This window comes from Podarcis gaigeae, assembly GCF_964106915.1.
Source record: "Podarcis gaigeae genome assembly, chromosome: 6".
NCBI lineage: Eukaryota > Metazoa > Chordata > Lepidosauria > Squamata > Lacertidae > Podarcis > Podarcis gaigeae.
Genome location: NC_139682.1, coordinates 97502125 through 97515939, shown reverse-complemented (window position 1 = coordinate 97515939; position 13815 = coordinate 97502125). Strand labels below are relative to the sequence as shown.

General features: G+C 44.8%; 1 protein-coding gene across 1 annotated transcript in view; it reads right to left on the bottom strand.

Annotated features, from left to right (window-relative positions):
* LAMC2 (laminin subunit gamma 2) overlaps positions 1 to 13815 on the bottom strand; it is a 45535-nt gene that overhangs the window by 17295 nt on the left and 14425 nt on the right. Inside the window, exons 5-11 of the mRNA XM_083743774.1 lie at positions 13145 to 13281; positions 11865 to 11984; positions 9299 to 9488; positions 8110 to 8219; positions 3893 to 4114; positions 2112 to 2282; positions 433 to 636 (exon numbers count right to left, since the gene is read on the bottom strand). Of these exons, the coding sequence (XP_083599900.1) occupies positions 433 to 636; positions 2112 to 2282; positions 3893 to 4114; positions 8110 to 8219; positions 9299 to 9488; positions 11865 to 11984; positions 13145 to 13281 (1154 nt within the window). The remainder of the gene's footprint in view (positions 1 to 432; positions 637 to 2111; positions 2283 to 3892; positions 4115 to 8109; positions 8220 to 9298; positions 9489 to 11864; positions 11985 to 13144; positions 13282 to 13815) is intronic.

The window sequence follows — 13815 nt, the reverse complement described above, 5'->3', positions numbered from 1 at the left end:
AATGATGAGAGTTGGATTCTAACTGCATCTGAAAGATCACATTCTCCGCATCCCTGATCAGCACTGGACTTAGGGCAGTGCATATGGTTCCCATGCACAGGGTGCTGAGCTGAGGTGGCACAAAACTAGGAAGATTAAGAATTGAGAGGATCCATTTTGGGGCGCCCACTTTTGACCTCACACAGGGCACCATATTATGAGAGATTACAAAGTCTGTCCCTGCCCTGATCTAAAGGCAGCTCCGCAGGTCACAGCTTTGTTAGAGAGTTACATTACTCACCCAGGTAAGGCATTTGGATGTGACAGTAGGAGTGATTTGTGTGAGCCGTTTTATCCCTGGAAGGGAAAGGTTTGTAAGCAGCCCTTTGACTCCCCCGATTGTTCCAAACCCAGTTTGGCCAGCATTGACTTGCATGAGATGATGATGTATACCTCGGCATTTCTCTGCTGGGTTGATGGATGAAGGATTTCCAAAGAATCCGTCCTTGCACTTGCACTCTCCTGTCAAGTGGTTGCAAATCCCAGAAGCATTTGGGTCAACACTGCTACACTGGCATGGTTGGCAGGGACGTGCCTGGCCGTTCTGACCCAAGGGGTCGCCAAAATAGCCATTGGTACAAAACTCACAGTGAGAGCCTGAGAAGAAAGGGAAGAAGGAAGGACAAGCAAATGATGCCTTGAACAAGCAATGCATGAACTGCCTCTGAACACGATGCTGGCAATCCTGAGCACAGGGTGCCTACAGTCCTGCTCCACCCCTAATTTCCACAATCCACTTATGAACTGTCCACAAAAATTGTTGCAAGTACCACAAATGGCACTGGGGGGGGGGAGGTTTCTCCTGGCTTAGTTGTGCTATAATGCAAGAGTGGCCCTCCAGGCAGCAATAATGCAGTTACATTAAGCACCAAATAACAACTTATAAAGTTGAATAATGTGTGGATGCTCCAGTACAAAGCTTCCTCGTATGTACTTTTATTGCATCCATGTGATGCCACATTCAAAAATACACCAGTCTGGAGGAGCCCTGACTCTCTGGGCCTGACTTCTGACTTTATCCCTTGACTACAGTACCCTGGTGCAAATCCTGGTTCATCTTCAGTCCAGCTGCCTAGAGCTCAGGCCCACTGACAATGACTAAATTTGATGAGAATCCGGAGGTGGGGAATGTGGATTTCATTATGGTCCTTCTCTTTCCCTGCCTGAGTCAAGGTCTGCCTGTGTTGGTGCTGTACCACCGAGACGACAGATAGGGAGTTCACATGGCCAATGTGCCTACATGCAGAAGCATTCCTTCCACACTGAAAAACAGATGTCAGGGCAAATGTTATAATCTAGTCTTCTCCCTTCAATGCTAGTTTTATATGTGAATGGATAGTATATGGGTGCATTCCCACCCCCTTTTTGGCAAAAAAACCTCTTCCCTCTGTTCTCCATTATTTTTCTTTATTGCAGTGCATTTAATCATGATCCCCGACATCAGACTTCCTCAGCCTCGGCCCTCCAGATGTTTTGAGACTACAATTCCCAGCATCCCTGACCACAGGGCCTGCTAGCTAGGGATCATGGGAGTTGTAGGCCAAAAACATCTGGAGGGCCGAGGTTGAGGAAGTCTGCCCTACATGTTCTCTCAAACGGTACAGCACAGGCATAGCAAGGACCTGGGCCGAGAAATCCAAGTCTCCACAGAATATTGAAAAAGTGGTGGTGGGAAGTACAATTTGAAGGAAAGAAGTGGTGGGTGGTGGGGTTAAGGAAGCTTAACGATTATCCCGCACATAGCTCTTCCCCTGCAATCTCAGCCCCCAGCTGAATGCTTTTCTTCAAGCATGCAGCTGGGAATCCCGATGGGGAGGGGCTGGGTGGGCAAGGGGAGTGCAGAAAAGAGTCAAATGCCCCTCTCCCACATCCCATCTTACCCCTGCAGATTTTTGCACGAGTGGTGGAGATTCAGGTTCACAAATCTGTGTCTGTCACGAACATCTAGCCCTGGGACACACACTGCACACAACACAGCTTTTGCTATGCGCCTGCCCTTCCTTAGGGAAAGAAAAGCTGGCCTCAGAAAGAAGAACATGCAGTCTGGTTAACCATCCGAATATGGGCATTACCTCCGGCTCCTGGAAGGCAATGACTGCAAATGACTTCCTGTGTCCCTGGCAGCACCGAACAGCCTTTGCCACCTTGGCACGGGCATGGCTGGCAGCTCTGTGGGCTCCAGGGGAAGCTGTAAAAACCAGTTGGGCAGGTGGCACTGCTTTCATCTCCAGAATAGCATTCTCCTGGATGGAGGCAGAAAGAGAAAAGGAGCAGCTGGTTAGAGTGGAGCTTTACAATATATGTTTCCCATTGCCTGAGGCTCTTTGCACACCTTGCATTAGACCCCTGAGAGTCCTGGCTTTAAGGTTTGTTTCATTTGCGTAAATAAATGTTTGAAAATATGACAGTAAAGTAAAGATTCTGTGGGGAAAAGGGGAACATTAAAATAGAAGTTGGTCTGCAAGATCTGTCAATTTCAGTTCCCCAAGTTCCTCATTCCTCCAGCCTTAAATCCAGTTCTTTGCATTATGCCCTATAGACATTACAGCAAGAGCAGGGAATATTGGTGTGTGAGAGAGAGCTCATCCCACAGCAGTTCAGTAATGGATAAAGGCCCCCGGGGGGGGACACAATTATGGGGGATGAGGGCTTATCATGAAATCATCGGACAATCGCCAATCATTGGACAGCCTCATGAGGAATGGTTGAAGGAGCTGGGCATGTTTATCTTGGAAAAGAGGAGACTGGGAGGAGATATGAGAGCCATCTTCAGATATTTCAAGGGCTCTCACATGGAAGATGGAGCAAGCTTGTTTTCCCCTACTCTGGAAGGTAGGACTTGAACCAATGGCTTCAAGTTACAAGAAAGGAGATTCTGACTAAACATCAGGAAGAACTTTTTCGCAGTAAGACCTGTTCAGCAGTAGAATGGTCTCCCTTAGAAGGTTGTGGGCTCTCCTTCCTTGGAGGTGTCTAAGCAGAGGTTGGATGGCCATCTGTCATGGATGCATTAGCCGAGTTTCCTACATTGCAGAGGTTGGACTAGATGACCCCTGAGATCCCTTCCAACTGTACAATTCTATGATTCTATAATTTGTCAGCATGGGAGCTATTGAAATAAATGGGCGTGACTTAAGACTTTGGGTTTCAATGGGTCTAAGTGCGATTAACACTAGATATGACCCACTGCATCCAATCTGGCCAGGCAGTGATAGAGAGGCAGAGACCTGTATCTCTGTGGTCCTCCTCCTGTGGCGGTGGGCCTTTAGACATTTCAGCAGCAGCACAGGATGTAACCCTGGGAAAGCATTTCCCATGCTGTGTTGCTCCAATGCCTGAAGGTTACCTCCATCCCAACAAATATTAACCCAAATCCCCTCCATGACTATGTCTGCTGAGATTTTACCAGGAACTCTCGATGCAGAGTCAACTTCAAGACATGATGGACTGAATTTCCTTTCTGAAATCTTTAGAAGTCAACTCAGATTCTCAGGACTCAGAGGGTTTGCTCGTACACCATCCTGGTGTGGATCCTACCTATGCAACACAATCCATCACACACTTTCCCATGTGCACACGAGTTAGCAACAACATAGGCACTACGTACATCCTGAATGACTGCATGCATATCCACATGTGCCATCCCAGCAAAACATTATTTTGTACATGAAGTGGGAGCTTCTCATGCCCATTCTTCCATCACATGAACAAGATCCCTAGCTGGATCACCGTGTAAAATAGCCCTAAGTGAGCTACTTGGTTTTTATATAAGAGACCTGCTTGTTGCCCAAACAAATAAATAAACAATCTGTCTGTCCACAATAATAGGCTCTTTGACTGTGGTTGATCCTACCAGTATCTGGGTCACAGATTCCTCCTCCCTGGCAGTTGCAGAGCACACAGTTGCTGACAGCACCGAGTCCAGCAGGATCCTCTCTCTTGTACCCTGGGGCACATTTCTCACAGAACTGCCCCTGGTAGCCAACTGGACAGACACATTGCTCCACCCAGGATGCTGGAGTGCCAGAGGTTGGTTGCGCCGAATCCAAAAGGACATTACTGAGGTACCCTGTGCCTGAGCAAAAAGAAAAAAGGAAGAACATTATAGTGAATATCCCCAAGAACACAACATAATAAAATACCACATATCCCAGTATCTCAACTGGATCATGTCTAAATCAGAACAGAGCTGACATTTGGGAGCAGATGTGGGGCACATCTACGTTACCATGGTTGTTGTTGTTGTTGTTTAGTCGTTCAGTCGTGTCCAACTCTTCGTGACCCCATGGACCAGAGCAAGCCAGGCACTCCTGTCTTCCACTGCCTCCCGCAGTTTGGTCAGACTCATGTTTGTAGCTTCAAGAACACTATCCAACCATCTCGTCCTCTGTCGTCCCCTTCTCCTTGTGCCCTCCATCTTTCCCAGCATCAGGGTCTTTTCCAGGGAGTCTTCTCTTCTCATGAGGTGGCCAAAGTATTGGAGCCTCAGCTTCATGATCTGTCCTTTCAGTGAGCACTCAGGGCTGATTTCCTTAAGAATGGATGCATTTGATCTTCTTGCAGTCCCTGGGACTCTCAAGAGTCTCCTCCAGCACCATAACTCGGTGATCAGCCTTCTTTATGGTCCAGCTCTCACTTCCATACATCACCACTGGGAAAACCATGGCTTTAACTATACGAACCTTTGTTGGTAAGGTGATGTCTTTGCTTTTTAAGATGCTGTCTAGGTTTGCCATCGCCTTTCTCCCAAGGAGCAGGCGTCTTTTAATTTCGTGACTGCTGTCACCATCTGCATTGATCATGGAGCCCAAGAAAGTAAAATCTCTCACTGCCTCCATTTCTTCCCCTTCTATTTGCCAGGAGGTGATGGGACCAGTGGCCATGATCTTCGCTTTTTTGATGTTGAGCTTCAGACCATATTTTGCACTCTCCTCTTTTACCCTCATTAAAAGGTTCTTTAATTCCTCCTCACTTTCTGCCATCCAGGTTGTGTCATCTGCATATCTGAGGTTGTTGATATTTCTTCTGGCAATCTTAATTCCGGCTTGGGATTCATCCAGCCCAGCCTTTCGCATGATGAATTCTGCATATAAGTTAAATAAGCAGGGGGACAATATACAGCCTTGCCGTACTCCTTTCCCAATTTTGAACCAATCAGTTGTTCCATATCCAGTTATAACTGTAGCTTCTTGTCCCACATAGAGATTTCTCAGGAGACAGATGAGGTGATCAGGCACTCCCATTTCTTTAAGAACTTGCCATAGTTTGCTGTGGTTGACACAGTCAAAGGCTTTTGCATAGTCAATGAAGCAGAAGTAGATGTCTTTCTGGAACTCTCTAGCTTTCTCCATAATCCAGCGCATGTTTGCAATTTGGTCTCTGGTTCCTCTGCCTCTTCTAAATCCAGCTTGCACTTCTGGGAGTTTTCGGTCCACATACTGCTTGAGCCTTCCTTGTAGAATTTTAAGCATAACCTTGCTAGCATGTGAAATGAGTGCAATTGTGCGGTAGTTGGAGCATTCTTTGGCACTGCCCTTCTTTGGGATTGGGATGTAGACTGGTCTTCTCCAGTCCTCTGGCCACTGCTGAGTTTTCCAAACTTGCTGGCATATTGAGAGTAGCACCTTAACAGCATCATCTTTTAAAATTTTTAATAGTTCAGCTGGAATATCATCACTTCCACTGGCCTTGTTATTAGCAATACTTTCTAAGGCCCATTTGACTTCACTCTCCAGGATGTCTGGCTCAAGGTCAGCAACCACACTACCTGGGGTATACGAGACATCCATTTCTTTCTGGTATAGTTCCTCTGTGTATTCTTGCCACCTCTTCTTGATGTCTTCTGCTTATGTTCGGTCTTTTCCACTTTTGTCTTTTATTATGGAAATCTTTGTACGAAATGTTCCTTTCATATCTCCAATTTTCTTGAACAGATCTCTGGTTTTTCCCATTCTATTGTTTTCCTCTATTTCTTTGCATTGCTCATTTAAGAAGGCCTTCTTGTCTCTCCTTGCTATTTTTTGGAAATCTGCATTCAGTTTCCTGTATCTTTCACTATCTCCCTCGCATTTTGCTTGCCTTCTCTCCCCCACTATTTGTAAGGCCTCGTTGGACAGCCACTTTGCTTTCTTGCATTTCCTTTTCATTGGGATGGTTTTCGTTGCTGCCTCCTGTATAATGTTACGAGCCTCCATCCATAGTTCTTCAGGCACTCTGTCCACCAAATCTAAATCCTTAAACCTGTTCCTCACTTCCGCTGTGTATTCATAAGGGATTTGACTTAGATTGTATCTTACCGGCCCAGTGGTTTTTCCTACTTTCTTCAGTTTAAGCTTAAATTTTGCTATAAGAAGCTGATGATTTGAACCACAGTCAGCTCCAGGTCTTGTTTTTGCTGACTGTATAGAGCTTCTCCATCTTTGGCTGCAGAGAATATAATCAATCTGATTTCGATGCTGCCCATCTGATGATGTCCATGTGTAGAGTCATCTCTTCTGTTGTTGGAAAAGAGTGTTTGTGATGACCAGCTTGTTCTCTTGGCAGAACTCTATTAGCCTTTGCCCTGCTTCATTTTGGACTCCAAGGCCAAACTTGCCAGTTGTTCCTTTTATCACTTGACTCCCTACTTTAGCATTCCAATCCCCTATAATGAGAAGAACATCCTTCTTTGGTGTCATTTCTATAAGGTGTTGTAAGTCTTCATAGAATTGGTCAATTTCAGTTTCTTCAGCACCAGTGGTTGGTGCATAAACTTGGATTACTGTGATGTTAAAAGGTCTGCCTTGGATTCGTATCGAGATCATTCTATCATTTTTGAGATTGCATCCCAGTACAGCTTTTGCCACTCTGTTGTTGACTATGAGGGCCACTCCATTTCTTTTACGGGATTCTTGCCCACAGTAGTAGATGTGATGGTCATCCGAACTGAATTCGCCCATTCCCGTCCATTTTAGTTCACTGATGCCCAGGATGTCAATATTTATTCTTGCTATCTCATTTTTGACCACATCCAACTTACCCAGGTTCATGGTTCTTACATTCCAAGTTCCTATGCAATATTTTTCTTTACAGCATTGGACTTTCCTTTCGCTTCCAGGCATATCCGCAACTGAGCGTCCTTTCGGCTTTGGCCCAGCCGCTTCATCAGCTCTGGATCTACTTGTACTTGTCCTCTGCTCTTCCCCAGTAGCATGTTGGACGCCTTCCGACCTGAGGGGCTCATCTTCCAGCGTCATAACTTTTATAAGCCTGTTGTCTTTGTCCATGGAGTTTTCTTGGCAGGGATACTGGAGTGGCTTGCCGGTTCCTCCTCCAGGGGTCAAAACTCCTCCGTTTGGTCAAAACTCTCCACTATGACCTGTCCATCTTGGGTGCCCTGCACGGCATAGCTCATAGCTTCTCTGAGTTATTCAAGCCCCTTTGCCACGGCAAGGCAGTGATCCATGAAGGGTACATTTCCAGTGATCCATGAAGGGTACCATGGTACATTTGTTTTATATCAATTTATCCACCAGTGCCTCCCGAAAAGCATCCTGGGAGCTGTATTTTGCTGACAGTCTTGGAATCAGATATTCTATTGTCCCCCCTCCCTTTGCAGTAGCAGAGGAAGGGTGTGTGGAGGGTGCGGTCCATCCTGGGTGTCATCACTGAGGGGGGGTGACAAAATGAGTTTAAAATAAAAAATTTTAAAAAATGGGCTCATGGAGCTTTTTAGGAGTGACGTGGTGGCTTGGGTGCCTGCAGGTTCCACGCTGCCTGAAATGGCAGCATGGGACTTGCCTCTGCCTACCGCCTCTCCCTCAGCCGCCCTACAGCTGAGGGGGAGGCGGCGGAGAGGCTCCAAGCGTAGGAGAAGCTTGCCCCACCCCTGCCTGCAGGACAGCCCCCCGCACCAGGCACCCGAGCAGCTACCTTTGATCCTTCACAGAAATGCAATTTACCTGCAGAGAGGAAACAACTATAAAGTAGGGTTTATAAGAGAAGACAGAAACAGTAAAGTAATAAATAATCAGAAGAAATGTATATGACCCATTCTTTAGCCCAGATTTCACTATCCTACGCCCAACTCACTGTCTCCATAAGTGGCTCTGATCCGAAGAGCTGTCAGGTTCCCAATTAACTGGCGATACTCTTTGCTGCTCAGCCTAGGGCTCCAGTTGCTGCTTGGGTGCTCATCCAACCTGAGTGCAGAGGTGATGAAAGACACAAGAAGTTATACGAGCAGTCTCTGCATCACCATACTTGTGTACAAAATGCAACTAGGAGTGAATTTTTAGACCCATGGAAGATTACAGCACACTGCTGTTGAACTGCTTATCAAAGGGAAAGGCCAAAACTGCAAATCAGATGGAAAAACAATAACACTCTGTGACCAAGGAAGCACAGAATGTGGAAAGGAGCATAAAATTCAGTTTACTCCAAGATTCAGTGAAATCAAAAACAAATACAAAATTCAGCATTTTGGTCTTCACAAACAGTGCTTTCTTCAGTAATCCTAGGGTGCAACTTGTGTTTTCTTAATGATATTTTTTACCACTAGAACATGTTGCAACGTGAGCAACAATGGCTGGAATTCAACATCACACTCTTCCAGTCCTGTCTGCGCAAGTATTCCAGTTTGCCAGACAGAAGAATGCTGTTCTGGGGGTTCTCCTGACCACCCCTTGAGCTAATTTCAGGGGATGCAGGGGGCACAAGGGGGAGAAGCACTGTTGTGCAAGCAAGAGTCCATGTGCAAGGCTTCCACTGAGAGGGCTCATTAGGTGAATCCATCACAATAAAAGTGATTAAAGACAACTTAAGTTAAAAAGAAATAAAGTGGCTTTATGGACCAGGAATTAATGTAGGCAACTTCTCTTCAGGTAGCTTAACTGGGCTTTGCTGATGTTATTTTCATGACTTGAAGGACAGCAACTAGATCCTCCTGGGTAAGCAATAGCCAAAGCCAGCAGTTTTCAAACTTTCCATCTTCTTAGAACACTTTCTGTGCTGACAACTTGCTGCCCATCAAAGAGGATTCTGGGACATGTACAAGATATTCAGTTCATGTCAGGCACTGGTTAGGAATTGAGGGCCTCAACTCTACTTTGTGTGAACTGAGAGCATGATCTAAGGATGCATGTGCAAATCTCCGGAAGTTCCACATTGCAGATTGGTAGCGGAGGGCAAGCTCCTTTTGAGGAAAACTTGTCTATCATTGCTTTGAGTTGCACTGGAGTGTTTGACATATGAGTGTTCTCTTAAGTCCTAAGCATTTTACCTGAATGTATAGGTCCTGCTGGCTTTACAAGGCAACATCCTTCCATTAGGCATGAGTGGGGCAGTGATTCTTAAACCAGCTCCTTCCAGTATTACATCATGCTGTGAAGGGTGACGTCCAGGTCGGTTCACACGATAATCAAAAGACAGCTTCTGGCCGTAACTCAGTTGATGGTTCCCAAGGAACCTGGCTACAAAATACACACGAAAGAAACAAAAGGTCAAAATGTGGCATTTGCAAGTAAAATGCAAATGTGACCTGTACCACTGTAGACCTTCATTTGACAGGACTAGCCTTCGGTATAACAGGAAGGAGAATTTCAAAGGACCCCATAAATACCTATGACCTAAATCCCATTGATATCAGCCGCTTGAACATGAAGACTAACAATGGAGTGCTTCAAAATTTGCTCTCAACTAAGGTCATTGTGGATGACACAAGTGAAAGGGCCTTTTCTATGGTGGCCCCACAGCTCTGGAACTCATTCTCATCTGATTACCAGAAGGCTAACACACTCCAATTCTTTCCAAAAGCTTTGAAGACCTGTTTCAGGTAGGTTTCATGTGACTGACTGCAATGAAGACTGAGATGTGTTTCCTTTAATTGTTTTGCTATGAAAAGTTTGCTTTGTATCATGGACTGCATATGGATTTTTAAAATTAATGTTGGTTTTCTAATTTGGGGGATTGTTGTAGAATTATATTGTGTTTGTATATTATGTATTGTAGATAGTGTACTGAATCTTTATTATGTGAACCACCATTCATGAATTGAACTCAGACGGGTAGCCTGTAAATATCTGAAAATAAAACGAAAAAAGAAAAAAAATGTGGCTGTCAGTGGGTTCTAATTTTATGGTTAAATGCTTGCTTATTTATTTAATTTGAATCCCACTTATCAGATAAAAATCTTTCAAAGTAGCTCATATCAACCAAAATGATTCAGTGCGCACAGGTGCATTTTGAAGATTTATTATTTCTGTTTTGAGAAGGTCATCTTTGCTTTCCCATACTCCTTAATTGTATTCATTTTAAGGACGCTATAGACATCTTTTGGGGTATTGTTTTCTTGTAGATATTCTCATCAAATTTGCAGATGACACCAAACTGGGGGGCCGGGTAGCTAATGGCACAGAAGACAGAATCAGAATTCAAAATTACTTTAACAGATTGGAGAACAGGGCCCAACCTAACAAAATGAATTTCCATAGGGACAAATGTCGGGCTTTGCACTTAGGCAGGAAGAACCAGATGCAGATAGGATGGGGGACACCTGGCTCACTAGCAGTACACATGAAAAGGATCTAGGGATGAACCACAAGCTTAACATGAGTCAACTGTGTGATGCAGCAGCAAAAAAGTGAATGTTATTCTAGGCTGCATCAACAGAAGTATAGTGTCCTGGTCAAGGGAAATAACAGTACCGCTATTCTACCTTAGTCAGACCACACTTGGAATACTGTGTCCAGTTCTGGGCACCACAATTTAAGAAGGATGCTGACAAGCTGGAATGTGTGCAGGGGAGGGTGACCAAGATTATCGAGGGTCTGGAAACTTAGCTTTATGAGGAGTGCTTGAAGGAGCTGGATATGTTTAGCTTGGAAAAGAGGAGATTGAGATATGATAGCCATATCTTAAGGGCTGTCACATGGAGAAAGGAGCATGCTTGTTTTCTTCTGCTCTGGAGGGTAGGACTCGAGGCAATGGCTTCAAAGTATAAGGAGATTCTGAATATTCAGAAACACTTACTGACAGTAAGAGCTGTTTGGCAGGGGAACAAACTCCCACGAGAGGTGGTGGACTCTCCATCCTCTCCATCCTTGGAGGTTTTTAAGCAGAGGTTGGACGGCCAACTGTCAGGGATGCTCTAGCTGAGATTCCTGCATTGCAGGGGGTTGGACTAGATGACCCTTGGGTCATCTACAATTCCATGATTCTAGACATGAGGAAAGTGACATTCCCACCATGGATTTCAGGATTTATGGGTGGGGGTAGGATATAATGAACGGATCTATTGCAGGGGTCAGCAGCCTTTTTCAGCTGTGGGCTGGTCCACTGTCCCTCAGACCATGTGAGGCCAGACTATATTTTTTTGGTGGGGGGATGAACAAATTCCTATGCCCCACAAATAACCCAGAGGTGCATTTTAAATAAAAGGACACATTCTACTCATGCAAAAACATGCTGATTCCTGGACCGTCTGCGGACCGGATTAAGAAGGCGATTGGGCCACATCCGGCCCACAGGCCTTAGGTTGCCTACCTCTGATCTGTTGTCATAAAACCATGCCATGTTTTCTGGAAATTCAACCTAGTCTTGTAAGCACAGTTTCAACACACATTTAAAATGGGGCAGAAGGAAATTATCCAGAATTAAGAGCAATTCCTGTTCTAACTTGAGTGTTAGAATTGTCTGCAAGCCAGCAAGAATCTGTACTAGGATTTCTGCATGCAAGTGGACCAAGAGGCGTCAATATGTGAGACATTTGATAATAGTGGCAAATAAATAGTGAAGTTCAATAGTCCTTGTGGCTGCCCCTGTTCAGCATGGGATATGGAAACACACACCTGGAGCCATGAAATAGATAGGATCTGGCCTTCTTGCTGCCACATAAACTTCTTTATAATGTGAAGACCACTGGAGCTGCAAAGGAGACCCATTTCCTTGAGCTTGCCATCCTTCATCACCTGGAATACAAGGAAACCAACAGCTAATTAAAATGAGCTGGAAATCCAACCATACCCAACGATTCAGGAAATATGACTGGAGGAAAGAAGCAACAAACAGTCCGAAGGGAGGATATGCCATGTCTCCAAGCTCATGGCAGACTAGTGATGTCATATGCTTAGGAAAGCACTGTATCACAAGAGGTCACAGGACCCATTTTTACAGTAAGAAGAATCAGGCAGTAAAGCTTTCTGGACTGTAGCAAGTACTTCAAGTTGCTGGGGAGAGTGCTGAGCACTTGAATATTGACCCATGAAAAGAAACCTCCCCCACACCTAGAAAACTAGCATGTTGGGGTGGGGGTGGAGAATCAACCTAGCCTTCTCCCCAATATGCTCAATTTCTATCTGCAATACTTTTGGGTGGGGCATTTCTGACATGCACTCTACACCTGCAATGTGCATTCCAGAGTTTTCTAGAGAGATGAAGGTCGTGTGCCAGAGCCAGCATTGTCCATTATGTGCAAACACTGATTATCATCTGTGCCAACATGTTTCTATACTGCATCAGAAACCTCCACAACCTGTTTGACCAAAGATGGCCATGGGAGGACAAGAGAAAGCTGTGCACCCACCATGCTAAATAATGTTTCTGTCATTCCAGCTGCATCTCCTTAAAACTCTTCTGATCCTAGAAAAGCTATTCTAAACTTTCTGATTGTATAAACTGGAACAAAGTTAGCAATTTGACCCAAGGCCAGTGCTAAGTATTTTTGCATTCCACACAAAGACTCAGATCCATTTGTCTTCTTCCTTTACATTATGACTTCATCACTGATTCAGCTCCTTTGCCATTTCCCAGCTGCTTTGCTGGTTCAGAAAGAATATAAGTGGAACCACTTTCTTAGGTATTTTGCATAAAGATCACCCAAGTCTTCCCAGATCATGTAACTGACATAATATTATGCTGCTGATTTTAAGAAATAAAGTGATTGTTTAGTCCTATTGCTCTGCTTCTCCGTTTGGCAAACCTCACCACCAGCAAACAAACTTCAGTCTGGTAATGGAGGCAGCTAATGTTTCCCTGCATCAATAGAAAATGTAAAATTGAAAGTTCAGTGTAACACCAAGTGTATTGATCATGAAAAAGAGAAAAGGCAAACCCCAGTGAAGTATTTTACCTTGCTTGAAGGTGGAGGTGATTTTATGGATGCTATAATTTTCTGCGCTGGAACATGCTGTTGAGTGGCCATGACAGAAGCATCGAGAACAGCCCTCTGGGTTTCCGGCATCTAGGTTGTAATAGCCCTGCTTGCAACTGTGCAAGAGATAAATTAACACACCACACAATTATTCTCTTGTGCATTCATATTCACACACAGAAAGCTGACATACTGAATTTCCAGTCCGGATACCTCTGCTTTATCTGTTGTGACAGGATAGCTGCACCCTCCAGTCAATAAAAACTTGATGGCTCTGATGTCAGCCATTACTACAAATCCTGTGCTACCATTCTTGTTCAAGTGATGACTTCATGACAGAATGACTGGCACTCACCACACACACAAAGGCACTGAGGTAACTGCTCCAGAAGGTACAGAAACAGGATTCTAGCCTGTGCTATAATCTGGTGAAATTGTGGATTTGAGAGTAGATACACGCTATTCATTTAAAGCACATCAAACACACAGTTAAAGTAAAAAAGGTTAGAGCTCACCCCGTCACAGGGATTTGAACCGCCAACCTTCTGATCAGCAAGCCCAAGAGGCTCAGTGGTTTAGACCACAGCGCCACCCACACTGTTAAAGTACATTACTTCCCCAAACGCATCTGAGGAACTGTAGTTTCCCAC